At 33.2% G+C, this 27515-nt stretch overlaps 1 protein-coding gene across 6 annotated transcripts in view; it reads right to left on the minus strand.

The window, feature by feature from the left end:
- The window catches only part of MAP4K5 (mitogen-activated protein kinase kinase kinase kinase 5), a 93801-nt gene that overhangs the window by 17112 nt on the left and 49174 nt on the right, over nucleotides 1-27515 (minus strand). For 4 of the 6 annotated variants that reach the window (XM_019630497.1, XM_019630496.1, XM_019630498.1 and 1 more), the window contains 17 exons: nucleotides 26371-26502; nucleotides 24893-24955; nucleotides 22966-23047; nucleotides 21933-22049; nucleotides 17199-17277; nucleotides 12686-12744; nucleotides 11752-11819; nucleotides 10338-10380; nucleotides 9439-9592; nucleotides 8441-8538; nucleotides 8223-8264; nucleotides 7245-7329; nucleotides 4622-4701; nucleotides 4270-4330; nucleotides 1706-1708; nucleotides 1508-1622; nucleotides 1078-1136 (listed from right to left, as the gene is read on the minus strand). In XM_019630497.1, coding sequence (XP_019486042.1) covers nucleotides 1078-1136; nucleotides 1508-1622; nucleotides 1706-1708; nucleotides 4270-4330; nucleotides 4622-4701; nucleotides 7245-7329; nucleotides 8223-8264; nucleotides 8441-8538; nucleotides 9439-9592; nucleotides 10338-10380; nucleotides 11752-11819; nucleotides 12686-12744; nucleotides 17199-17277; nucleotides 21933-22049; nucleotides 22966-23047; nucleotides 24893-24955; nucleotides 26371-26502 — 1340 coding nt within the window. The remainder of the gene's footprint in view (nucleotides 1-1077; nucleotides 1137-1507; nucleotides 1623-1705; nucleotides 1709-4269; nucleotides 4331-4621; nucleotides 4702-7244; nucleotides 7330-8222; nucleotides 8265-8440; nucleotides 8539-9438; nucleotides 9593-10337; nucleotides 10381-11751; nucleotides 11820-12685; nucleotides 12745-17198; nucleotides 17278-21932; nucleotides 22050-22965; nucleotides 23048-24892; nucleotides 24956-26370; nucleotides 26503-27515) is intronic. The other 2 variants (XM_019630499.1, XM_019630495.1) reach the window with 1 other exon arrangement.

A 27515-nucleotide genomic window follows, 5' to 3' on the forward strand; every position in this document is an offset into this window, starting at 1 on the left:
ACTTTCTAGTGACATAAGTATCATGGGGTGGTTTTAGGGTTAAGTGAGATAAGATCATTATACAGTACAGAATTTAATCTTCCCTTCCAAAGAGGTCTGGACTTTGTCCTCCCTTCTGGGAGATACTTTCTAAGCCTCAGGAATGTCATACCTGATAGGAGTGTCTTAGTTTGCCAGGGACCTTGGGTCACTGAATGGGGGCTGGCAACACTGTGTAAGGGAGGGGTTGGTCATTCCAGAAAGACCAACAGTGTGATTTAAAGTAGGGGCTTTGGGTCATGCAGTATCCATTGACCTTCGGAGGGGCTGGTTACTGAGCTCAGCCATGTGCGCAATCAATCATGCCTATGTGATGGATCCCTAATAAAAACACAGGACAATGAGGGTGGAGTAAACCTCCCTGGTTGGCAATGCTGTGTGTGTACAGTCACACGTCACTGCCAGGAAAGTAATGCTGTCCATTACTCCATGGGGAGAGGACAACAGAAGCTCTATGTTGGCACTTTTCCTGGACTCTGCCCTATGCACTTCTTCCCTTGATCGATTTTAACCTATATCCTTTCCCCGTAATTGACTATAACCATGAGTAGGATCACTTTCAGTGAGTTCTGTGAGTCCTTCTAGAGATTTTTTGAACATGAGGGTGATTTTGTAAAACCCCCAAATTTGCAATTGGTATCAGAAGTGAGGGTGGTCTTATGTGGACTGTTTCCTCTAACTTCATAGTTAGCTAAGCTCCTGCAATAATGTTCATAAAGAACTAAGCAGTAACTGTTAAATAAATGAAAATGTTCAATAAATGGTAAGTGTCAAATAAATGAAAGCTAGTATATTAGCAGAGACATAGCCTCAGGGATTATGGTTAAACAACTCTAGGAACACTATGCTCTGAGAAAGCACTAGGACTGTTATTTCCAAGCACTTTTATGTCACATCCCACTACACATTTTTGTGCTTCTAATGGCTCTTAATAAAAACAAATAAAAAATCTACCTTCCTTCCTATTTGACACTACAAGACAATTTTAAAGATGTTAAAAGTTCTAACCATCCAGTTTGAGAAATAGCATTTACTCACCTATGCAACATTTGTGGCAGCCTTTTGTATCAGGAATCTTTGTGGTTAAAGCGAACTTTCTGAAAACATAGGACAATATAAATGTACTCTGTTGCGGTATTTGGGAACCAAACAGTGATCTGTGAATTAGGTGCATCTGAACCAGTCAAGGAGCTTAAAAAAAACTGTCTTGGACTCTGACCCCAAACTATCTGATTTTATAGGACTGAGGCAGGGTCTGGGAATCTGTATTATAAAACTTATACAGGTGATTCTCCTGGAGAGCCAAGTTAACAAAACACCGATATTTCAAATTCTAGATGACATGTACTTGAGTGTAAACTATCTTTCAAAATTAAGACAAAGAAAATTCTTTAGTGGGCAAGGAACACTGGCAGTTTAAAAATAAATACTAAATCCTTTTTTCCAGCAGAATAAAAATATTTTGTACCTTGGTAGAATGCGGTCTGGAAACCTATGAGTTTGAATATGGGCAGCTAATCCTGGTTTTTTGGCTTGTTCAAACAAAGCTATGAGATTATGAGAGTAGAGTTGAAAGGTTTTTCCTATAAAAGAGAAATATTTTACTTTTATTAGGATCATTTCCAGGAGAGAAATACAATTTTCAAGCAGAAGAAAATATAATTACCTTCTAAAATGAGAAGTCCAGAAATGTTCAAAAGCCAAGCAAGAAGAAAAACACAAACAAACAAACAAACAAACAAACAAACAAACAAACAAAAAACCCAGTTAATATTAGTCTGAAAGATAATAGATAAAATGAGTTTTAAGAAAGTAGACAATTGGGTTTCTTAATACACAAATTAGGTATATTTTGACTAACAGGTGATCTGGGCAGAATATATGCAAACTTTAATTAAGCCAGATAGAAAAAGAAGTTGTTAAACATCGTTGTACAATAAATGGAGTTATAATGATACATATGCATGTGATTAGTGTAACATGGAAAATTCTATAAAACTATATTATAATACTTTCTGGGACAGACCTATTTATCAATAATTTTTCAAATTACCTTGGATTAAAAGTGATTGTGAATGACATCTTTTTTTTTTTTTTGAAAAGCTAGTAGTTTATATAGATAGATATATAGATATATAGATATTGATATATATTGTGTGTGAATGACATCTTTATAACACATTGAAATATTAAGAAGAGTAGAACAAATTAATATATGTCATAATACAAGGATAACTGTGACTATTACATGGAAGTAATAGGATTATTTCCATAGAATCAAAACCATAACTGTGTTAAGCATGGGATCATATGGTAAACATCTTTTGATTCCTTATTACACCTGGTATGGTACTATAAAACAAAACAGTATTTATTACTTTAGTATTATAAACTTAATATAAGTAGTCTTATCCTGAACAAAATTCTCTGTATTTTTTCAGAATGGAAACATTCTGCCTAATATTATACCACCCTTCCTCTCTCCATTCCCCCTATATAAATAGCTAGCTAGGCAGCTAAACACATGTACATGTATGTGTGCACATCCATCCACACTAACGCAGGCCCTTAAGAACAGTATTTCCTACTATTAAGCTCTGCTATCCACTTTCATTTAGCTTTATGGATCATTTTAACAAGAGTATGGAAAAAACTAATTAATAGGCTAACTTTTTCCTGTTTTCCTGTAGTTATTTTATAAATATATAAGATGTACTCTGTGTGGTTTTTAAGCTCATTTCCAAAGAGAGGTATGAGTAAGGATAAAAGCAGTAAGACAGTTAGAGAACAGTGATCCTACACATATACAATTCAGAATTGTGAACTGAAACAGAATTGGATTTAAGTTTATTTTCATATCAACAGTAACATATGAATATTTTGTTAAACAAAAGTAAAAACACTGGGGAGAAGCACAACTAAAATAAAAAAGATTAAGTACTCTTTTGAGGACCCCAGCTTTTTAGACGCCATTTATGAACTATCAAATAAAATGCTCTTTGTAAACACTGTCATCAGCTGAAATATACAAATTCCTGAAGAATCTCTAATTAGGCAATTGCTTAGTGGAAGAATTCAAGTTTTACACACACACACACACACACACACACACACACACACACACACTTAAAATTATGAAAATAACACTTCCTAAATTAGGCCAAAATTCATAATGATCTATCAGCGAGTAAGAATGTGTATCAGCACTGATGACTTTTAAGTAGCTGAAACGTACACTTAATACTGAGTAGCCTACAGTACAGTAAATAGAGCAGGGATAGAATCCTCACATAATCTATTGAGATAGAGAGCAAAAGACAGTATCAAACAAAAGAATTCAAAAAAATTTAAGAAATACTGAAATTATTTAATTATTCAAAATAGAAACGGGAGAGTGCTATTTTAATAGTTAATAGCATTAGGATTAAGGGACAGACAAATAATTAACCATCTGTGCTCTACTATCAGAACGAAAGCAAGCAGCAATCTCTAGCCACTTAAGTCTAAAATGTAAAAAAAATAGGTTTTGGTAGGTTAAGAATTAAAAGAAGAAAAAAAGCCAAAACACCACTCACAAATGCACCCTCAACAACAACCATAAAAAGAAAAACAAAATTACAATAGATTGCTCTGCAACCCACTTGTTTATAAGACTTTCAAGTCCAAGATGGTTACTATGTGGTCCAGAATAACATGAATTCTACCAGGAAACATCTGTATAAGTCTTCAGTTTCCCAAGCACACTGGACATCATCTCATTCAATCCTCACAGTAACCTTGTAAGGCTGTGATTGTTTCCATCATTCTCATTTTACAATTAAGAAAACTGAGGCTAAGAGAGGGTGACTTGCTCAAGGTCACAGAAAAAGAAAGCAGCTAGATCCTCTGATTCTTTCCCTTCAACTGTTAATTCTCATCAGATGGCAGGAATGGTGATAGTGAAAGTGGAGATGGCTGAGTGGAAGGGGATGGCCTCAGGTGACAATCACTGTGACATTTCTCAGGTGTTCAGACCCTGGCAGGTTTGGGAAGTGCTATCTTAACTTAAGACAGAGTCAGCTTTCAAAGTTTCTTCTCATTCTAAGTTGTAAAAAACATGTGCAAGTCTCAAAGTTACTATACTATAGTTAACCAGATTAACAAATAATATTTTAAAAGAATGCATAATAAAATCACATTTCTCAGCTTGTCTATGATTTATTTTCCACATTACTTTCATCATATACATACCTGATAATGACATTAAAGTATTATTGATAACATAGAGCCAAGTACATTTCCGTGGAAATAACTATAAAGAAAAAAGATTAAAACTCTTCAATTTTCATTCTCTTACCCATTAACTTCCAAATTCTAACAGTCTAAAATAGTATAAAAATAACTATTTTCTATCTTTCAGTAAATTACCAAAACCTTACAGAAAAACTTTCAACATGAACGTGTAAAAAAGTACAATTTCACCTCTTTAAAAATTTAAATCATAAAAATTAAATCGGAGGCCCACATAAATTGACTTAAAATTAAGATATTTCTTTTACTCAATTACCCAAACTAATTTCTTGAGTTAAAACTCCTCAATTACCTGTTCCATTGTTGCCTCATGTAGCTCATTGAGATTCAATGTGTAAATACCATCTTCAGTTCCAAAAATAATGTACTGATCTAAAATAGTTGAGATAAATCATTGAAATTTACTATCATTTTCTGAAATCATTCACTAAAATAATGGCTCTATATTTTAATGGCACTAAGGGTTACAGAGCCACCCACGCATCCAAAGAAAAATTGTTTTCTAAAATCCATGCCACCTCTTTTATCTCTTCCCCCAATTCTTTTCTAATTTTTAAAAGCAGATATAGTCTCTGTTACTAACTCATCTTACTGTTCAGTGTAAGATGATCTTACTGTTTAATCCTTCCTTTCGACATAATTTTTGTATCTTAAGATTTTTTATTATAGCTATATATTTTTGCCAGACATCTCAAATACTCTTGGAACAAGAAAACTACTAATTAAATAGAAATTATAAATTATGACACACCAGAAACCATGAGCACACTTAGTTTCCAGATCTTGGTTTCTAAATATTTACCACTTAAAAAAAAAAAAAACAGGGCTTCTTAGAAAAAAGACTGATTCCAATTATGGGACAAGGAAAGTATAAGACGAGCCTAGAAATCTTGCTGTGCCATAAAGTAAGGAAGTGCTAAAAAAATGATGAGGACATATCAAACAAAAGAACAGAGGGGCTCGCACTACTCAAAAACTCTGACAATTTAAGTGCTAAAATAAATAAGTGACAGATCATACCTCACTGAATAAAAAAAAAAATTCATAAGTTCAAACTGATAAAAATCAACGAATAAATGGGAAAGGAGGAAAATTGTCAATAGACGTCAATGGATTATCAATGGATGCTAAAACTAGTTGGTGAAAGTCTGATGAGAGGATATTTAATATAGTCTCAATATAGCTCTCCACTAATTACTTATCAATTCGTTTGGGAAATTAATTAAATAATTAATTAATTAGAAAAGGAAAAAGAGTAACTTGACAGTGGAGAAACCTAGTAAATACCACTTTAACCTACTGGTCAATGTTAATATCACTAGTATTTGGACAAGCTGATACTACATGCCTCCTGACATGATGCACTGAGATGAGCAGAGTAACACTTCTGTGATTTCCTGCCAAAATAACCTGATCTAAGCATGAGGACTCATCAGACAAAGCCCAATTAGGGGACATTCTACAAAGTAAGTAGCCTCAAAAGTGTCAAGAGAAAGAAAGAAAGGTTGATGAACTGTTCTAGACTAAAGGAGACTAAAGAGGCATGGTAGCTAAATGCAACACGCGATCTTGAATTTTGAACTGGGGGAAAAAAGAAGGGGGAGACATAGGATATTATTGCGACAATTAATAAAATTTAAATATGGACTGTGGATCAAAAAACAGTATTATATCAATGATAAATTTCCTGATCTTTATAATTGTACTATGATTATATAAGAGATGAGTCTTACTCCTAGGAAATAGAAACTAAAGTATAAGGAGAAGAGGAGCATGTCTTCAACTCATTCTCAAGTGATTCAGCAAAAAAATGCACATACAAAACAAATGGGGCAAAACAGAAACTGATGATTCAAAATAGAAACAGGAGTTTCTTATACTATTTTTCTAACTTTCTGTAAGTTTGAAATTATATCAAAATGAAAATTTACAAACACAAAAACCATTTCTTTACTGTTAAAAATATTTTTTTCTCTGTTATACTTTCTAATAGTGGGTTGAAGTTGGAACAAATATTTCCTGAACACCTTCTACTGCCTAACCTGTTTCCTAATCACCAGACCCCCAGGCAGCGCCTTGCTTCCTTGCAACCAGGCGAGTTGCATTAAGAGTTTTTCTGTTATAAATGATCACACTGAGAACTAGAGGTGTTAAGTATCTTTCCCAAGACAGAGTAGGAATTCAAACTCAGATCTATTTGATTCCAAATTTTTGCCTCTATGTATTATGCTTCCTCAATTTAAAAATATAGTCTAAATTTTTAAAAATAAATTCTATTTGCCATTATTTCAGACTTACATAAAAGCTATAACAGTAGAAAGAATTCCTGAATATCCTTCACAGTTTTCACATGTTAACATTTACCACTTTGGCTATATCCTTCTCTCTCTCAATACACACAATTTTTTTGTTTTCTGAACATTTTTGTTTTTTGTTTCAAATAAGTTACAAACACAATGTCTCTTTACTCCTAAACATGTCAGTGTGCATTTCTTAAAAAGAAAAAAAGTCTTCTATAACTATAGTACAATGATCAAAATCAGGAAATTAACACTGAAATACTATACTCTATACTGAAATGACACTATTATCTATTGATTTTACCTATGAGATTATCAATTGTATCAATTGTCCCAGTATTGCCTTTTTACGTAAAAGAAAATCTCAAATTATGGTTGCAATCAGTTGTGAAGTCTCTTTGGTCTCCTTTAATCAGGAACAGTTGGTGTATATGCTTAAATTCTAATGCCTTAAACTAAAATTCTATTTACCTGCTTAGATTGTTGCAGGTTCCTACACTATTTAGTCTCTAAATCATATTTTTAAAATAAACCACCTCAGTTTATTGATCATAAAGATCCTTTGCCATAACAAATATTTTACTGGAGATGTATATAAAAGTTCAGAAATTTTACCTTTTGTATCAGGATGTATCCAGGATGTTGCACAATTAATTTTCAAAGGGCAGCCATCAAAAACTTTGGAAAAACATGCTCCCATCTTATTTATAAAGAAAAAAAAATTTGACTTGTTTGATTAAATAATAATTTTATATATTCTTAGAAAATAGCCAAGATTATGAAATGCTAAACTGATTCTCATTTGCATATACTTAAGTTTCATTACAAAACAAAATTCTTATTTTGATATAATTTAATCCCTTCTATCAAGAATCTTGTATTGTATCTTTGTATAATCCACATTTTAGGACAAAAGTATCAGATTTATGAAAACATCTATATGCATCAATAATACATTCTAGAAATTTTAAGTCACTACTTATCTTTAGGACTAACATGTAATAATGTGAAATAGTATATGCTTTTATTGAGTAGCACTGCAGTGATTATAATTGCAGTATAACTCCTTAATAGTGATAACAGATGAAATGACTAATATTTATATTGTATCTTAGACTTTTCATGAATAAAAAGGTATAATTTATAAAGCATCCTACTCATATGATTGGCTGAACCACCTTACAAATAAGTTCTACTGAAGGGCCAGAGAACAAGCATTAGCATAAGCTTCCCTGTTCCTTTTCACTGTGCATACATACTTCAATGTGAAAATGGCTTCAGGAGTAGAAAGATATTTAACCCATATAATGAAGAGGACAAAGTACTATTAATATCATCACATTAAAATAAAATTGGCCTTTGTAGGCTAATCTGAGAAGCCAACTGCCTGTATTTATAAAAAGTGAAACTCTCCAAATTCTAACCAATTCACTCAAATTAGGGTACATGGTATATCCAGATCCATTTAATGCCTTTGTATTTTATGAATCTTTCCTTTAATAGCTCAAGATACTTGATAGCAAATAAACAAATTTCCACTACTTCTAAAGAGATAAAAACTGGCAAGTGGCTCACATAAAAAACATTCCTTACCAGCACTTTTGGGGTGGGTGGGAGGCCATTAATAACTGGTTTCTGTAGGGAAAAATAATTTTTAATACTGTAAGGCCTCTTAAAACTTAAAAAAACCAAAAAACTTTATACATTTAGAAATTCAGTTATTCAAATTCTTCAATTAAACAAGACTATGCCCCTTGTATGATAAATATAGTACTAGTTACAATTAATCACCACATGCCTGTTATACCTACAGGGAAATCTCGCTTGTCTTTTTTCCGTGGTAACTGCGGTGCTTGTGCTGATCCTTCTGTATTTTCACTAATCAGTTTTGAGATACCATCACCATTTCCTAAAGAGAATCATGGTTAAAACTTGAATGAACATACAAATAAATACTTTCCTTGAAAAATAATTTTCTCTTTCCCCTAATACTTGTTTTCCACTGGGAAATTCTTTACTGGGAAATATTCTCTACTGTCAGATAAGTTAAAGTATCTTTAGTGCCTTTCTCTGGGTTCTATAGAGGTAGCATGGCATCTTTAGCAGTAGTCTTAATGCATGTAAACACATGTCTTTTCATATTGAAAGAAAAATGAAATCTGACCTATTGATGATGATATTCAAGGCCTTTCATAATTGAACTTCAATCTACCTTCTTAGTCCTATATCCCAATATATACCCTTCAAAAGCTCACACTTCTATCATACAAAGCCGTATTTCCAACATAATTCAGACTCTCCTGCTTCAGTGCAATTGTTCATTTTCTCTTGTTCTCTAAGAATGCCTGCCAGCACTGGCTCAACCTACTGAAGGCTCATCAAGCCCTTTAATACTCTGCAAGCGGGTACCTCCTCTCTTCCCTCTGCTTATCTCTCTCAGAAATATGCATATTCATCTCCTATTGCACAGTTAATTATTAGAGGAAACACTTATACAAACTGTCTTATCTAATGTTATGTGTACATGGGTATAACTTCTGCTATAGACCCTGGACTTCTGAAGGGTAGGAACATCCACTGATCTTTCTAGAGCCTATAATACTTAGTAAGGGATGAAATTAGGGTTGAATTGGACTCTATAGCCCATCCATGTGGAATTTTAAAGAACCTTCACAAAGCTTTAAACTCTAAGACTGACTAAAGAACATAGACATTCTTCAAAATATGAACAAAATGGCTTTCTTTTTTTACCCAGATCACAGTATCTAGATGTTATGTACCCCAGGGCTGCTAATACTGCAAGCCATACCAAGAGAGGAAGTCTCGGCTACAGGAACACAACTTGGGCTACTCTGTCTTCTGAGAACTTGGGGAGCTCTGTTCTCTGAATCAGGGCAACGTTTTATAGTTGATGATTTTTCTTCATCTAGGAGGTTATCTTCAAGGTAACTGTTTATCCTTGGCTAGTGATAATAAGACACAAAAGTACTTTAACAAATTTGGATATAAAACAGTAACACTTCATTATCATTACACATCAAAGACTTTAGGGGGAGGAGGATATTCCTGTTTCTCTTTATAGTTCTTTTTCTTCTACATAGTTCAATTTACTGGGCTAATAATAAGTAAGCAAAAGTTGAGTTACTATATCAACATAACCATTAATTTGTCATGTGATTTTTAATCAACCCCAACCCAACCAAACTGATAAAAATGTCAGAATGTAGTAATCAATGAGGAATGTAAATGAACTCTCTTCTCCATGCAGTCAAATATTTTCTCAAATGAGTAAAAATCTATTTTTGCCTTTTTCTAATGGCTATTAAAACATTATATTTGTTCATGGGATATGGAGTATAGTGTAGGGAGTGGAGTCAATGAAATTGTAATAGATATGTATGATATGGGGGGTGGAGGGGGCAGTGGATTGGGGGAGGGGGTTGTCACTTTGCGAGGGGTGAAAAGTATAACTATTGCATTGTTTTGTACACCTGAAACTAAATAATAAAAAATATAAAAACAAAACAAAAACATTGTATTTGTTATGGAATCTCTTTTAATATATATTTTACATCTTCATACTCCCCTCTTGAAAACTGTATTTATTTAAAGTGTATTTAAGAGAATTTTGAACAAATTCAATAAAATTATTTTTAAAATTTATTTATTATTTAAATAAGCATTGTTTAAAATCTTTAAGTAGCTCACCTTAGGAGGTAGGGGAGGTGGTATTGAGCGTTTTGAGGTTGATCTAATACAAAGAGAAAAATGCAATTTAGATGGTGATATATGATTGTAACATAGAGATACTATTAAATGTACACTAAAATCTGTTTATATTCAGGGGATAAAAAAGACAATTAGATCATGGTACACAAAATTTTAAAAATCTACAGGAAGACCTAAGACCTCATTCTATCAAGTTGTAGTAGTATAACCATGAAGATATTTTTATACAGTGAACACAAAGACTTTTTTAGTTTATGCTTTGCTACAATTAATATGTAATAAAAATTAAAATTAGTAGTAAAAAACAGTCAGAATTTTAGAGTTGGAATCCACAGTGAATCATAGATTCAAATGGCCATATCATCAAGCCCTCTGCTACTCCAAGTGGGGCCCACAGATCAGCAACATTGGCATCACCTGGAAACTTTATAAACACACCTTCTAGACCTACTGAATCAGAATCTGCATTTTAACAAAACCTCCAGGTGATCCTCCAGGCACCTCAAAGTTTGAGAATCACTGATCTAGCCCACTGGTTCCATATACTTACCATAGTCATTGCAATCAATTGGGAAGCTTTCAGGATTCTTAGATTCCAGCCCCAAAGACTGTATTCTACAGAAGGGCTGGCAAACTTTTTCTATGGGCCAGACAGTAAATATTGTAGGCTTTCCAAACCATACAGTGGTCACAACTACTTAACTCTTTTGTTGTAGCCTGAAAGCAGCCATAGATAATATATAAACTAGCGAGCAACACACCTTCATTTATGAATGCTGAAATTTAAATTTTATATAATTTTCATGTGTAACAAAATATCACTGTTCTTTGGATTTTCTTTCAATCATTAAAAAATGTAAATACCCTTCTAGTCTGTGGGCTTTACAAAAAGTAGGCAGTGAGCCAGATGTGGCTTACCAACCCTAGATCTATGGGCTTAATGTGGGGGCTCAGGAATCTGTATTTCCAAAAAGCTCTCTAGACACTGCAGTGCACAAACAGGTTTGGAACAATTCATCTAGGCTATCCTTGTCATTTAATTGCTGAGGGAAGATAGGCCTAGAATATGAAGTAACTACATTATATAGATTAAACTGGGGCTTTCTGACTCCTGCTAGATGGTATTTTTTCCCATGACATCGTGTGGCTCACCTTTCAGTATATTAACACTACACATATTAGATTCTAATTTGAAGAACAAAACTCAAAAACCTTAAGGATCAACATATGATACCTTCTGGTAACAAAAAAAGTCAGAAGCTTTACACTGCCAAGAGGCATAGTACAAGTGTTTTAAGAATGAAAATTTAAGCTTATTAGGATAAATCACTCTCCCCAATACTGCTTTGCATAATCAAGTAAAATAAAGTTATTATATTAGTAAACAACTTACTTTCCAGTATTTGCACCATCAACAAAAGGATTCCACTGTAATACAAAGTTTGGGTCTGATGACACTCCCTTTAAAAGTATAAAATAGAGTTTAAAATGTTACCTTATTAACAGATATTAATAATTTTATTTGATTCAAGAAAACATTCAGTGTCATAACTGTTAATCATCGTGGCTTTCAATCAATTTTTAAATCTCCCTCTAGATTTGCTGTCATTTAACATATTTAGGACAATGACTGATTATCAGTTGACTAAAACTTAAGAAATTCCATAAACATACTAAATATAGCTTCAAGTGTTAACAAGCCCTCTTTACCAATATGTTAATATATTCAAAGCAAAACAGAAAAACCTAACTGAATTATTTGCATCACTACTCCATTAACATGGAGAATTAAAGGCATTTTTATCATTAATTTATTGGTGCTATTATGCTTTCCTACTACAGCAATATATGTAGTAAGAAGGTTAAGGAGGAAGAAATCTATTAACAGAAGAAAATTACTCTAGAAACTATACTTTTACTAAAGCTTAAAAATAAAATAGGTTAAGAACATCTAGGTTGTTACTTACTCTATTACTTCTTGCCTTTCAGATAAGGAAAGGGTTAACTAAACAGTACTCTCAATAAGAGCAATGGTTAAAAAAGAAGCTATGTTAACAAATAACTATTAAAAATAATAAGGCAATGCAAAAATATACTACAAACCTAACAGAATCAATAAGAAAAAAGATCCTGAGAGCTTAAAGCTGAGTATCAAATTCCACATACAGTACTTAGCTTCATGTAAATTCTTCAAAAGTCTCAGAGGGTCAAAAATGAATGGTTAAAATGGTATATTACATATTATATCCTAGTCAAAGTACGTCTAGAAGTCAAAGCAGTTTTCTCAAATTTTAATGTGTAAAGTACTTTAAAGTCATAACTCCTACCATTTCATCTCGTGCTTCTGTTTCTTTTCTCAGAGGAGGTTCAAACTGTAATTTATCAACTGCAAAATATGTAACAGATATTCACAAACTCTTAAGGGGTTAATATCAGAAATGTAATGAGAAGCAAGTGTATTGGGGTGAGGGTAGGAAGAGAGGAAAGAAAACACAAATTCTCTCATTTTGTTACTAAAAGAGTACCCATTTCTTTATGCTTACCAAAACAAAGTAACAATTTAGAATCTTCTAATAACTATTTAATTCTCAGTTGAAGTCAGAACATTAAATAGCACTTTTTGTGTATGAGATTTTAAAAAATTAATTAAAAGTAAATGACTTAACAAAGCACTTTAAAATTTTTCTCTATCTAGGCTGCAGGCTCTGTTTTCAGACTACTTTAAGCTACAACTTTATGGTATGATTAACCTCCCCCCCACCCCAAATTTTCTGTAAGTATCTAAAAAAAAATGATATTTGTCAAATTAAAGGTTACAACGGTATTCAGGAATCTAGTATTATATTTTGCTAAATGTGTATTTTATTTGGCCTAGTCAAAATGATTTTAGAATTATTATAAATATTCAAAGAGTACTTCGTTTATATGAAATATTCTAAAACAGAGAAAAGGATAGCTTATTATCCACTTATTATAAAGTACACAGAATCTTAAAATTCTAAAATCGAAAATGACTAAAAGACCTCCCCCCAAAATTAAAATACTCACTTGCATCAGAGAGATGCATGAGTCCTAATACAATCTTAGCAAACTAAATACATTAAAAAAAGCACTTTCAAAAAATCCAGTTGTCCTTATCCCTAAACGCAAGGTTTATAAAGCAATACAAAGTATGTACATAATTAATTACATTAAAAACATTAAGTCATAAAATTTATAATCAAAGATTGGAAGACATTCCCTAAAATATAGTATCTACTTTTCAAATATAACCTAAAATAAAAAGCCCTGTTCAATAATGGCTTGTTTCTTAACATAATTAAAAAACATGTTAATTCAAGAAATACTATAATTCACAAAGAACCATTTCACTCATTTGAGACAAGAGATGAGCTGGCTTTTTTTTTTTTTTTTTTGTCACAACTAGAATTACTGGCAAGCAGGTCTAGAGATGAATTATGGAAGGTATAAATATGGATAAGAAAGAATCATTTTTTAAATAGTAAGAATTATATATCTAGCAAATTTCAAGACAAGAAAGCTCATAGAGAAAATACATTTCATAAATTTGGATTAAAGATATAGTAAAATGTCAACTGCATCCCAATGTACCAGTTTCAGTGATTGAAAATGAGATATTCATTTAAAATAGCATAAATATTTAAGCTGTTTTAAACATGTAAGAAAAATATTCCTTAAAAAAAAAAAGTCAAATTCTTTCTTGCTAGCCTAAAGTTACTGCAGCCATGATTTACGGCACAGAATGCCAGAGTTTTGAATGCCATTGTTCTGTGTGGTAGACTGGCCCCCCAAGTTGTTTTGTTTTGTTTTAGAGAAAATCCTAGCAGTACCTTTGGGTGCATCTTTGGCCTATGAAAACACAAAGGTAGGGGATTTTCTATTATATAATCCTCATTTATCTCCAAAAGTTAATGCAGGTTCTAGCCATAATGAGGTAATAGGAATTGGACTTATCCTTCTGCTATAAAAAACTACATACATGAAATACAAATACGTGTGTATGTGTACCAACTCTATGAAGCAACTATTTTGAGGCAATAGATAACAGACACCACAAGGCTTGAGAGAAGAGAAATACATGGTGGTAGATCCACATTCACCCTGGCTTTTTGCCTAAAGGCACTTTCCAAACTAGGGCACAAGGAAGTGGAACCCAAAGAGACAGTAACAGTTTCACTGGGTGCAGGAAACCAAGACTGGAGTTTGGGGCTATTTAGACGGTGGGAATTTGAAGGGCAGAGACCAGAAATGAAAAAGCTGCATAAAGGAGCTCTGGAAATACGCTAAGAGGTCTCCTTCAGGCTTTGTTGAATACTAAATTGCCCATGAGCAAAGCAAGACTGTGCAAGGTATGTCAGAAAAGAAGTGAAACAGATGTTGAAATTAGCACACAAGGACTTTAGAACAGCTATTATAAATATATTTAAGAATTTAAGAGAAAAGATGGACAGAGTAAGTGAGCAGATGGAAATTCTCAGTAGAGAAATAGAAACTTTATCTAAGTATGCATATTATATTTATACACACGCCTATATGTATCAATGGAAGTCTAGGTCTTAAAAATACAATATTTGAGGGCCGGCCGAGTTCGTTAAGAGCTCGCTCAAGAGTGTGAGCTCTGAGCAACAGGGTCGCTGGTTCGATTTGGGGCCCGAGCTGAGCTGCCACTGAGCTGCCAACAGGTGTCAGGATGGCTCAGCTAAAAAAAAAAAAAAAACAAAAAAAACAGAAAAAAAAACAATATCTGAAATAAAATTCACTGAAGGGTTTGAAGAGCAGATTAAACACCACGGGAAAAAAAAGATCAATGAACTTGCTTGCAGTCAGGGCAAGAGAAAGTAAATCGAAGCACAGAGAAAAACACAGATGTGTACATGGGAGACGGAGAACAGAGATTCAGTGACCTGTGAAACATCAAGTGGTCTAACATTTAAACTAGAGTCCCAGCAGGAGAAGAGAGAACCTGGGGCAGAACAGAAGAAACAGCAGTTCAAAATTTTCTAAATTTGATGAAAAAATCAACTCAAAGGTCTAAGAAGCTCAATGAATCCCAAGTAACACAAAGGAAAATGCACATAGGCACATCAGTCAAATTGTTAAAACAAAGAAACAAATCAACAAACAAAAAAACCCTCAAAAGTTTCATAGTGCAGTACCTATTAAGGATTCAAGTGATGCACCTGGATATTTTCTATTTTGTGTCTTTAAAAAATAAATCTAAATTGATATCATGGAGTTGGTAGTAACCTGCAGTTTAAAAAAATATTGATGTAGGGGAACTTATGGGTATGTTGCACTTCAGATAAATTTTCATAGTTTTTCTGTCAACAAAGGTTTCATTTTTTGTTATTATATATCTATTTCTAGGATGGATCAGTTTGTTAAAAAGCCTGAACTTTAACAATGGCAAAGAAAAGTTGCAAGAGTTTTTGTTCCCTACCTGGGAAAATACTTCTCAGTGACATAAACACTTACCTCCCTATAAATGTTACTAAGGAGATTTGTAAGACAATACATCTTATTCAAAATCTCTATTGTCTTTATCATCCTCAGTCTTCAGGTAAGATAAAAGGGACAAATGGAATTTCCAAACTCAAGTTGGGTAAACTTGCAGCAATTATTAGACTTCCTCGACCTAAAATGTTTGTTTGTTTTGGCCTGAATAACAGTGACGTCAATTTCCTCAGGAGTTCATTGTCTTTCTCCCAGTGAACCAAAAACTGAGCATCTTGTACATCTGGTAATACTGCCCCCAACTCCAGTTTCTACATTATTACAGGCTAACACAGCTGAGGCTCGTATAGTATACACAGTTTTGTATTCAAACATGTCCAAGGAGCATTTCCTCTGGAACAACCTTTTCATAATTAAACTCAGAGACTGCCTTCTGGAAAACTGCTCTCTAACCTCAATAAATGGAATCTTGCCAGGTACTATTAACAACGACACAATGGTAAAACAGGGTGATGATCCCTGTACTCCTGTGTCTCTCAATTATAGGGACATAGGCCAATCTTAAATCAATGCGAGTTCTCTCAGTAAGACACCTCAAATTTGAGATGACGAAGAATCTACAGAGGCAGATGAGTGCAAAAAGATGACCGTTTGCACACACATCTGTTGGATTAAGATGATGACGACATGAAATGGATTATTTGCCCAAGAGACATGGTACAAGATGAGTGGAGACACTGTCTGTTATACTTTAAGGTGCATACTAGTTTTTCATTTTCTGTCCTCTTTCTTTTTCCTATTTTTTTTTTTTTCTGTTTGCCAGCTGGAGGTTTTGGACTGTTGACAGACACTTGTTATCTCTTAAATATGGTAGTAGAGTCCCTATTCTTAATATTGTTCTTTGAAATAGGATGCAACTACCAAACATAATGGTTATAAAGGCTAGGCTAATATGTGAAAAATACTTCGGAAAATGTTAAATAAAAATTTATGTATATTATAAATTCAGCCATGTAAAAATTTACATGTAAAAACAGGTGGGAAATTTAGCAAAATATTATCTGTGGGTTGGCATTGGGTGATTTGATTATAGGCAATGTTGACTTTCTATTTTTTTTCCTCTTGTAAATTTCTGCAATGGACATATATTACCTTTACAATTAGAAAATAAAAACTACTTAATTATAAACCAAGGGAATTCCATTATAAACCAGAAAAGCAACCTCTATTTTAGAGGTATTCTGATATGTTAAAAGTAGGTAGGCTCAGTTAACCTGAGATTTTATTATTAAGAAAAAAACCCCACAGGAACACCCAGCTCAACCCTCCAAAACCACCAACTGAAAATATATACCAAACACATACAATTTATTTCTGAAGCTGTCCGTTCAGCTCTGGCATTCCTGTTTGTAGATCTAATGGTATGACGAATGATTGCATGGGGCTGTGGATATAAGCATAATATACACTTAAAAAAATTTCAATGATAAAGTAATAAGGTCAAACTTTCTCTTTTAATTAAATATTCACTTATTGACACACATGACTACCTACTAATAAATTACAGAATAAACAAAATATACAATTAACACTAAGATACTTTAAAAGTGTATTCATTTATTCCATGTCTGTACTGTATAAAATATTGAAGAGATTAAAAGAAAATCAGATAGAAATCTTATCTTCAAAGAGTTTATAGTCTAGGAAGATAAGACACGCAATTACTTAATAGGTTAGAAAATGGTAAGTGCCATTCATTAAGATTACTCTTAATGCCCAGAGGAAGGAGAAATGACTTCCACCTGAAGGGTATAGAAGTTCTTCATGACAGAGCTGTAATCTGATCCCGGGCCTTGAAGGACAAGTAGGCACTGAATGTGCAGCAATGTGGGCAATGCAGCAGGAAGGACAGGAACAAAGTGATGCAAGATGTAAAGGAAACTGTGGCATGTTTAGGGGAATTCGAGTTGGTTATTATTTGGTTGTACGAAGAGATGACAAAGCTGGACAGACTGAGGATAAACGGGGTCATACTGAGTGTGTTAGGCCAGGGCTCTTAATTCTATTTTCTCGGCAAAGTGCTTTTTGGAGATTTTACAGAAAAGGAGTGGCATCACCAGAGTCAGCTTTAAGAGTATCTGATAAGGAAAATATCCAAACACAATAAAACAATAAGATATCAGGGTTAATAAAAAAGAGAGAGAGTACCTGATAAGGGGCATGAAAGGAAGAAATACAGGATGCAGGGAGACTGAGTAAGAATTGTAGTAAATCGGGAGGAGAAGCTAACTACTTCTACCTTTTTATATAAGTTCCTGATCCTTTTGAAACTATGCCTTCAGCTCAACCCCTACCTACCAAATTTCTGATGATTCTCATTCACTGAGGATTCAGACAGTGGCTCCTATGTGTTTTTCTCTACTTCAAGATTCACCATCGTACCAACAGATTTCAAAAGCCTACTGTTCTGGACTTAAGTTTTCTGATCTCACATCTAAAGACATTGTCCCATACTTCAATGCATTCTCTACTCCTAAGATCACACCCTGGTCCCTGTCATCAGCTCTGATATATGAATTCACACTATACTTCAAACTTCTCATCCTTTGAGCTTACTCTCTTATTTATTCCCATTACACTTTTTTAATGCCCACATTGGAATCTCAAGTCCAACGATCCATTACTTTCTCACTCTCCATCAGCATTTCTCTTATCTTCACTTTTCTTCCTATCCAGGTTATATCTGGTGGTCCAAAATTTCAAGCAATCTCTTGCTAATATCCTAAATTCCCTTTGCCTCACTGTACTACACTGGCATGCTCAATGACAACCTTGGATGAATTAAACTAGCTACCTTTGTGTTCACATCTGGGGTACCTACCACTGCTGGAGGAAAATTACACAGCAGAACACACGGAAAATTCATCTCATCTGTCTTCAGCTTTCCCCACAACACTTCTCCAGTTATTTAATCCATCCATTTTCCTCAACACACCTTTCCATACTCTTCAAACCCACACATTTTCCTTCACACTTTTAGAAGATGACTTTGCCACTTCACAGAGAAAACAGAAATCATCAAATAGAAGGTAACTACTAACTATACTAGCTATACTCAACTACCCTCTCTAAAGCAAGGGAAGAAGTGTTTCTTTGTCTCAGATCAAGTTCCTCAACAAAACCTACATCCCAGCCTCTCCTTCCTTCTCAGAGACTGCCTATTCATCTGGCTTCTCGTGATTCTTCTATTTCTATCTAGTGGGTCCTTTTCATAAGCATTTAACTCTGGTCAAACTTTTCTGTCTCACATAAAAAAACAATCAGTCAATCGATCCCCCACCAAGTCACTTTCCTCCAGCTATTGCTCTAGCCTACTCATTTCCCAACCAAATTTCATAAATGAATTGCTATGCTTATCTTTCAAACTACTCCAATCTAGTTTCACCTCTATTATTTGAAAATTACCCTTTTAAAGTAATTAAACACCACCACCTAAATCCAAAGATTTCTTTAACTTAACTTCTAGGCAGTATTCTCATTTTAAAACTTTCCTTCCTTATTTTAATGTTCTTTATCAATCCTTTGTCATTCTTCTTAGCCTATTTAATTCTTAAATTGTGGGAGAAATCTCAGGATGCGGTCCTAAACCCTCCTCTTTTCTCATTTTATACTCCTCTTTTGATGAACATACTTACCCGTTCAGGTATAAACTTCATCTCTATCTAATGCCTCTCAAATTTATAACTCTAGTTCAAACTTTTCTCCCCAAGCTACGACAACATAGCTCTAGCTCCTTATGAGGCCTCTCTATATGGAAGTCTTGTGCAACATCAAAATTACCATATATAAAACTGAACTCATCTTTCTCCCTAAATCTGATTTTACTCTAGTGTTCCTATCTCAATAAATGGCACTTTTATATCCACCTGTTCAAGTCAAAATCTGGAGTAATCCCTTTTTTCATCAGGTCTCATAAAGTCTTCATCCAATCACCAACTTTCTCATGTAATCCTTGAATTAGACCACTTTTCTCCATCCTTGCGCTCTACCACACTAGTCTAAAACACTATCTATCCTGGATAACTTTGATATCCTCTTAACAGGTTTTCTGGAATGCAATCACCATTCTGAAGTCATAGAAATCTTTTAAAAAATGCGTATCTGATTATGTCACTCCCTTATCCTTTAATGGGTTCTACTGCCATTAGGCTAAAGCCAACATTTTTAACATGGTTTGAAAAGGTTAGTGTCTAGCTCTGTAACATCATCTCCCACCACTTCCTTCCTTGTTTTCTGCTCTAACCAGACTAACTTATCTTTAGTTCCTTATGTACATGAAGAAGTACATGGCCTTCTTTCTTATCACTAGGTTTTCAAATACGCAATTACTCTTTTTGCTCAAAACACTTTTGTCTGTTCTCTTCCTCTAATTCCAATTTACCCTTCAGGTTTTACGCTTATATATGGCTTCTACAAAGGACTTCTACAGTGAGTCCTTTCTTGTCCCTATAATATGCCTCCATAGTCCCTAATAGTTCCCAATCCATTATAGTTATCAACCTTGTAAATTACTTTTTCATATTTCTGAATCTCCTTTGAGACTACACCATAAATTCACTGAAGGCAGGGATAGTGTCAAATCTTATATATCACTGTATCCCGAACTGCCTGGTACAAGGTTTTATATTTCAAGGATTGAAAAGTATGGTGATATCATTAAAGAGAAATAGAGAACTCAGAAGATAGAGTGGGTTTGTGAAGCCCAGCAAACGTGAGGGGGAATAAAAGAATTTGGTTATTTACTTAACCAGTGGAAGACTAAATGAGGAATCAAGTAATAGCCAATTCTACATTTAAGCTAAAGCAATTTTAATAATTTTTGAATTTTTAGTGGATTAAAATCTTATTAACTATTACAAGTCTACAAATGATATAATTTAAGTAGATAAAAAAATCTATGTATGGGTGGTTTAGTTAATATTTTCAATTAAAGTTCATTAAACATTGAATAAAATATTCATCATGATAAGACTATGCTATAATACTAAGCAATGATTAGTTTTCAAAGATTGTTTAATGACTACTTCTATTAAGTTCATACATAGAAATGATGGTGTACTAATTAAGAGAGTATGCTCTAGAGTTAGTTTGCCTGGATTCAAACCCTGGTTTCACTACTTACTAGCTATATGATCTTGGGCAAGTACTTCTATTCTTTCTTCATTTTCTCATTTGTAAAATGGGGATAATAATAGTACTTATTGCAAAGGACTGTTTTGAGTATTAGATGAGTTAACATGAAAATTATTTGGTCTAAATGGTCTAATACTTGGTACACAATGACTACCCAATAAGTGCTAATAGTTACAAACTCATGATACTTACATGGTATAATTTAAAACTTAAGAACATGAAGTAGAAAATTTCCTTCAATAAAGTTTAGTTCTATCGTTTTGCCAGAAGTGAAGGTAGAAATATAAAGGGAAATAAAGGCACAGAGAGAAATGAAGAGATAGATTTGGAGAAACACAGAGATAAAAAGAAATCATAAAACAAGAATAAAAGATACTAGTGAAAAAATACAGTTGTCTTATGTATAGGAATAAGTAGGAACCTGCCAAAGGGGAACGAGGCCCTCATTCCTGATTTAGAAATTGTATTGTTAAACATGATATATTAAAAAAATAATTTTATATTTTCAGAACAATATTTTCAGAGAAGGCAAGCATAGATATAGACTGTTCTATATGTAATTATATAAGATATAATTTTGAATAAGTATTGAAAAGGATAAAATTTCTATGGGAACCTCAACTTAATGTTTAAACATTATTTGTATTCTGTTAATGATCTGTATAATAAAGAAGCTACAAAAATCTGGAAAAAACTAGGATTAAGAAATAATTATGTACATTATATCAAAAATTTAAAAAGTATCTACTGGTAATTAATTATATGCAGGATAAGTGTAGTTTACATTGCTAATTAATCTTTGTATTTTAATCTGTTTTAAATAACTTAAAAGAGTGAACTAGAAAACAAATTCTAAGGCCATATTAAACATTTATTTTCAAATATTAGACTGCAAACACTCCTTACCTCAAAGTCGTCATCGTCTCCTTCAGTGTAATGTGCATGGTTGTCTGGATTGTTCACTTTGTCTAACAGTTCAACTGCTAGTGCCCTAGAAAGACCTGGCTGCCCTACAAAAGTGTGCTAAGTAAAAACAAAACAGAACAAAACAAAACAACTTCTGAGTATGCTTTAGATCCATAGGTTATAGAAATGTCACTTGTCCATTTCCATTCAGTAACTATTAGAGATAAGCATATGGGAGCCTAATACAAATAAATTAGAGAATGTAGTAGTAAAAATATTAATCAGAGAATCCACAATTATATATTATAAAACCAAGGAACCTCTATGGGTTAAGTTTATAACATGAATATGTTAGGTGGTAAAATTACAACCTTGGCTATAACAATAAAATGTATTACTCATGTTGTTGTTATACTGATATGTAAATGAACACTGTGGTATATAGTCCATATCATAATAAGAAAACAGCACATTCATTGTATTTATTCACATTTGCATACATTTAATTCAGTAAAATTATGTTAACGTACAGACACAAATTTTATGACATTTAAAGTTTTAGGTTGGTGTGATCATTGACTTTCTCTACTATAAAAATATTTTACAAACCGATACAGAACATTCTATAAATTTACATAAGAAGCCAAGAAAAGCAATTAATTTTAGATGACAGCAACATTTTTAAGAGTTTCTCTAAGGCAGGCCTTAGCAAACTACAGCCCATGGGCAAAATCTGGTGCACTGCTTCTTTTAGTAATTAAAGTTTTACTGGGTATTAAAGCCATACCCATTGTGAGTACTGTCTAGCACTGCTTTTGTGCTACATTGGCAAAACTGAGTAGTTGCAAAAGAGACTGTATGACCCACAAAGCCTAAAATACTTATTATCTGGCTCTTTACAGAAAGTTTGCTGACCCCTACTGTAAGAGATCACTAACATTTTTATATTAAAAAACCTAAATACCTTTGTTCTAGTGATATGCCCAATTAATGCATGACTACAAAAAATTCCCCTATAATTTCAATGACTTACAGTCAGAAGTCTTTCAGCAGTTGGTCTTTTTTTGGGGTTTTTGGTTAGTGCTATTTTGACAAAATTATGGAATGTTGATGACCTTGAAATAAAAAAAGACATGTACAAAAATATTTCACAAATATTAGTTTTTGGTGTTACTAAGTAAAATTAACTTACAAATAGTTAGAAAGTTTGAAACGCATTATTTTTTTTCCTTAGGACTTTTAGGTCTACAATATAAGCCAAAACTAAACCCAAAGCACAGTATATTCCTTGAAAACATGTCAGTTTCATCTTACAAGTAAAATGGAATCAATTAAAAAGAACAGTAACACACAAGCTCTAAAAAATACACCAAAAAGTAGAAACAGGTAGCTGTATCATTTATAGGGTTTATAAACTTGTGTTTTAGGAATGAAACTTAGGAATCAAAATGACCTTTTCTCATTTCCTAATTTATATAGTATGTAAATGTTCTGCTATACCAAAGGAGTTGGATAGCACAGAGGTAGGGTGATGTAAGAGATTATTTAAAACACTTAAAAGGTCACTGAATTTCTTAGAAACAAGGGCAAGGAATAGGGAGTGATTTTAGCAACCAGAAGAGTTTTCCTGCCACCTGCATTGTTGAAATGGGGAAAAGAAAACACAAATTAAAGGAATTATGTTTTGATGATTAATTAACACCAAAGAGGGGTATCTGCACCATTGGCAAGATTCCACTGTGGGAGGGACTGAGTAAGAAACAAAGAATAACCTTAGTCATTACCAATGACAGCAACCACACAGCAATTCTCTTCAGAGAATCAAATCACTGCATTACATTTGGTGACTTGTGGAGGAGATAACATGGAGTTATAGTATCTTGAGACTGGGAAAGCTACTTCAATGGTAATGACTGCTCTGGAATCTGACCATGAATTCACCTATAATGGCTAATAGTCATTCATTCCTGAATGAATATTCAGTCATTCCTGCCATAAAGTCCTCCAATTTCAGTTGCTTAGGAACTTGAGGAAACAAGGAATAGGAAACCTGTGTCAATACAAAAGAATACAGCTAGCAGTAGAATACAAACACCTTTATTTTCACAGCACTATTTGCCTTTCACTCCTGGCATCATCCCCAGAAAGGCCTGACTCCTAAATAATGCTATGCACAGACAGGCTAATAAAAACTAAAACGGTAGCTCAAAACCTGTTTTGGGAACAGGCCTCTTAGATTCTGAAATAAGATATGAACTGTCACCGTGATAAATGAATACATACACATACAGAATTTTGGGGGCCCATGGACCCCTGAAGACCATGTAATCCAGATAAAGAATTACTGAATTTAAGAACTTGGAAACTTATTTGCTAGTTTCTTTTATAAAACGCATGGGAAGACACTACCAGAAAAATAATATTCAATTTTTATCCTTTAATTGAACACATCCTTATTAACCACCACACTGATTTACTTTTGTATGAGATGAGAAAGAAGAGATTAGGATGAAAATAAGTCATAACTTTTTTGACCATTAGGGAAGAAAGGTAGAGAAAAGTCAATAAGGATGATTTTAAGTGACATGGTATCTGGGAAACCTTTTCATATCACCTTCCATTAAAGTCAACTTGTAATTAATGAAGTAAAGGAAAACATAGTAAAAATATGAATCTCTTTAATGCATTTATTTCAAATCCTTTCCTTACCACACCTCTTACTCAAGCTGCCAAAACATAAAATGCTCAGAGTTTTACGAGAGCAGTATATTATAAAGGAACACTGACTAGAAAAACCTAGCTCCTTGACATAGTTCCATAAGTAAATAAATTAGATGTGAAACCTCAGGTAAACTGTTTAATGCATCTGGGCTTCAGTTTCATCATCTATAAAATAAGAGAAATGAACCTGTATCCCTTCAACTGTAAAATTCTATAAATCTATGTATTATTTAACTTACCATTTTGTTTTATCCTTTAGTTTCGGAGGTTGAAAATTACTTTTTGACATTAAGAAGAGAGCCCTGAAATAAAAACTTCAGTTAAGAGCAATACCAAAATACTTTTATTACTACAACTAATAATCGGAATAAATATTCTGTAATAGAATCTACCTTTGATCCATTTTCTATGGGTTATGGAGATAGAAGGATTGCAGATTTAAGAAGTTCTAAAATGTTCTAGTTCAGTATTTCCTACAAAAGCACTTCTAGGTTTCTAAACAAACTCATCAGTCTTTTTTTAAAATACCAAAAATATTTTCTTTTAAAAAATTAAATAATTCATATATAAAGGAAAACTGAAAGCAAGAGGTCTATATTCCTACCACCCTAAGACATTATTTAAAATTTTCTGCTCTTTCTAGTCTTTATCTAAATGTTAACCAATTACTACACCATTGTATTAGGTAATATTATGTTCTGCTTTTTCTCCTAATAATCAGTTTTCCATGTTTCTTTGGTGTATCCATAGGTAACAGCTGCCCTTGACTGCTAAATAATTTGCTTAACAATTCAGTAACTACTGGACATTTAGATTTTTTTCCATGTTATCCTGAAATAGATAATTCTTAGCTTTTTTTCCTTGAATTTCCTAAGTACAATTTTCTAAGTAGTGGAATCACTAAAACATTTGGATGGCCCATAACAAATAATGTCTAAATTATTTTCCTAAAGGTCTGCACTTATTGGCATTCCAGCGAAAGGTACATATCTCTTAACTTATATAACTTTAGTTACTTGTTAGGTGATCCATATTTCTTTAGTATCTGCTACTTGCTCATAAACAACCTATATTTTGAATGAGTTCTTTATGTAATATATATTAATCTATCATGTGTTAGAACAAGTTCCCCATTCTGTTGATTCTTTTTAACTTTATACTATTTATTTTAAAAGTTTAAATTTTAGCCAATTCATCGTTTCCTTGAAATACTAAAACTCTTTCAAAAGCCCTCAAAAATTTGAGAAAATTTATCCTAAACTGTAAATGATATTGATACAAACATAGCTACCTCTTCATTATCCATAGACAAAGTAAAAAAAAATAATTAAATGAGAACAGAAAAGAATCTCATCTGCATTCTATCATTTATTTATAATTCCACTTAGGACAAAAAAAGAAACAAGTTTAATTGAAATTGATAGAATGAACGTAAAGACTTAAAAAATACTTTTTAAAAGATAACTGCTCTATCCTACTAAGATTATTAATGAAAATTTGTTTTACGGAAAAATTTCAGACAGCGTAGACAATTATTCCCTCTGGTCTTAGGAACAACAATACAAGATGGCAGATTTTAGATGAGATTATCCCTAAATTCCTAACACCTTTATTACTTTAACATACTTGAAAATGAGGTTGAAACGCCAAGTTATCAGTATTTTACTCTCCCAGAAGACTTTATTAGTAACTGCATAATTATAAATAGTGAGAACACCTCATTGGATGAAGATCAAACATAGGTGGTTGAAGTTCTCCAAGTTCAATTGCTGTTATTCCTACTGCCCAGATATCACAGAGTTGGTTGTAGCCACCATTCTTTTCTACAGCTGCAACTTCTGGGGCCATCCTAGAAGGAATCAGTAAATATACCGTTTTTCTTTTTAAAAAATGATGTGAATTCTGCTACTTTTGTGATAGTCACTAGACTTCCTGGAGGGAAAGAGGCAGAGAGGCATTCACTAGAAAGAAACTTTACTAGGAAAGACTCCTAAAGACCATACACAAACACAGACACACACACTTTAAATTCATTATTTAAAAATCTTGAATCCTCTCCTCTGAATACTAGTGCTCTAAGTTCGTTTTGTTATATAATATGGAAATATGAGTCTTGTTATGTAATATGGAAAAGAAAAAGAACACCTAAATCCCGATGAAGGTCAGAGACAAGTTCTCAAAGGATGTGGGACTTAAAGAATGAATTAATAGGGAGCTAAGGGAAGTGGGAGGTTTGGACAATTTAACCAAAGGAAACAAGTGCAAATACAGGGAGATAGAGAGCACAGAACACCTAGAGAGGTGTTAGGACAGTGCTACTCAATGTATGATCTAGACTGATCTGGGGCATAAATTGCCTGTTATCAGTCTGTGGTAGGTACAGGAACTGACAGTAAGCATTTACTCTCATCCATTTACGATCATTTTTTAATATTTCATTGTTAATTTATTTTACTGAAGTATCAGTCTGTGATGGACAGAAAATGGAAAAAAGGTCCTTCACCACAGGTATTTTGGGAGGGTCAATAAAGCTATTTGGAAAATGAACCTCAGAGGTGGGACTAGTTAGGTGATGAATGGCCTACTGATTATATAAGGAAGTTTAGACTTTATTGTGGAAATGAAAGATTAATTATGGAGGTAAACTTGATCTAAAACTCAGGGCAACATGAAAGATAGCATGAGAGGAGGTGAAATCAGAGTTAGGCAGATGAGTTAGAAGACTATTTCAAAAATACAAGGGAAAAAAGATAAAGGACTTTTTGAAGGCAGTGGCAGAGGGGACAGAATAAAAGGGGTTGACTAAAGAGACTGATTTGAGTATAAAGTGCTTGTGAATATCCAAGTAGAGCTATTATCGAA

The sequence above is a fragment of the Hipposideros armiger genome, unplaced genomic scaffold (genome assembly GCF_001890085.2).
Source record: "Hipposideros armiger isolate ML-2016 unplaced genomic scaffold, ASM189008v1 scaffold_918, whole genome shotgun sequence".
Classification (NCBI taxonomy): domain Eukaryota; kingdom Metazoa; phylum Chordata; class Mammalia; order Chiroptera; family Hipposideridae; genus Hipposideros; species Hipposideros armiger.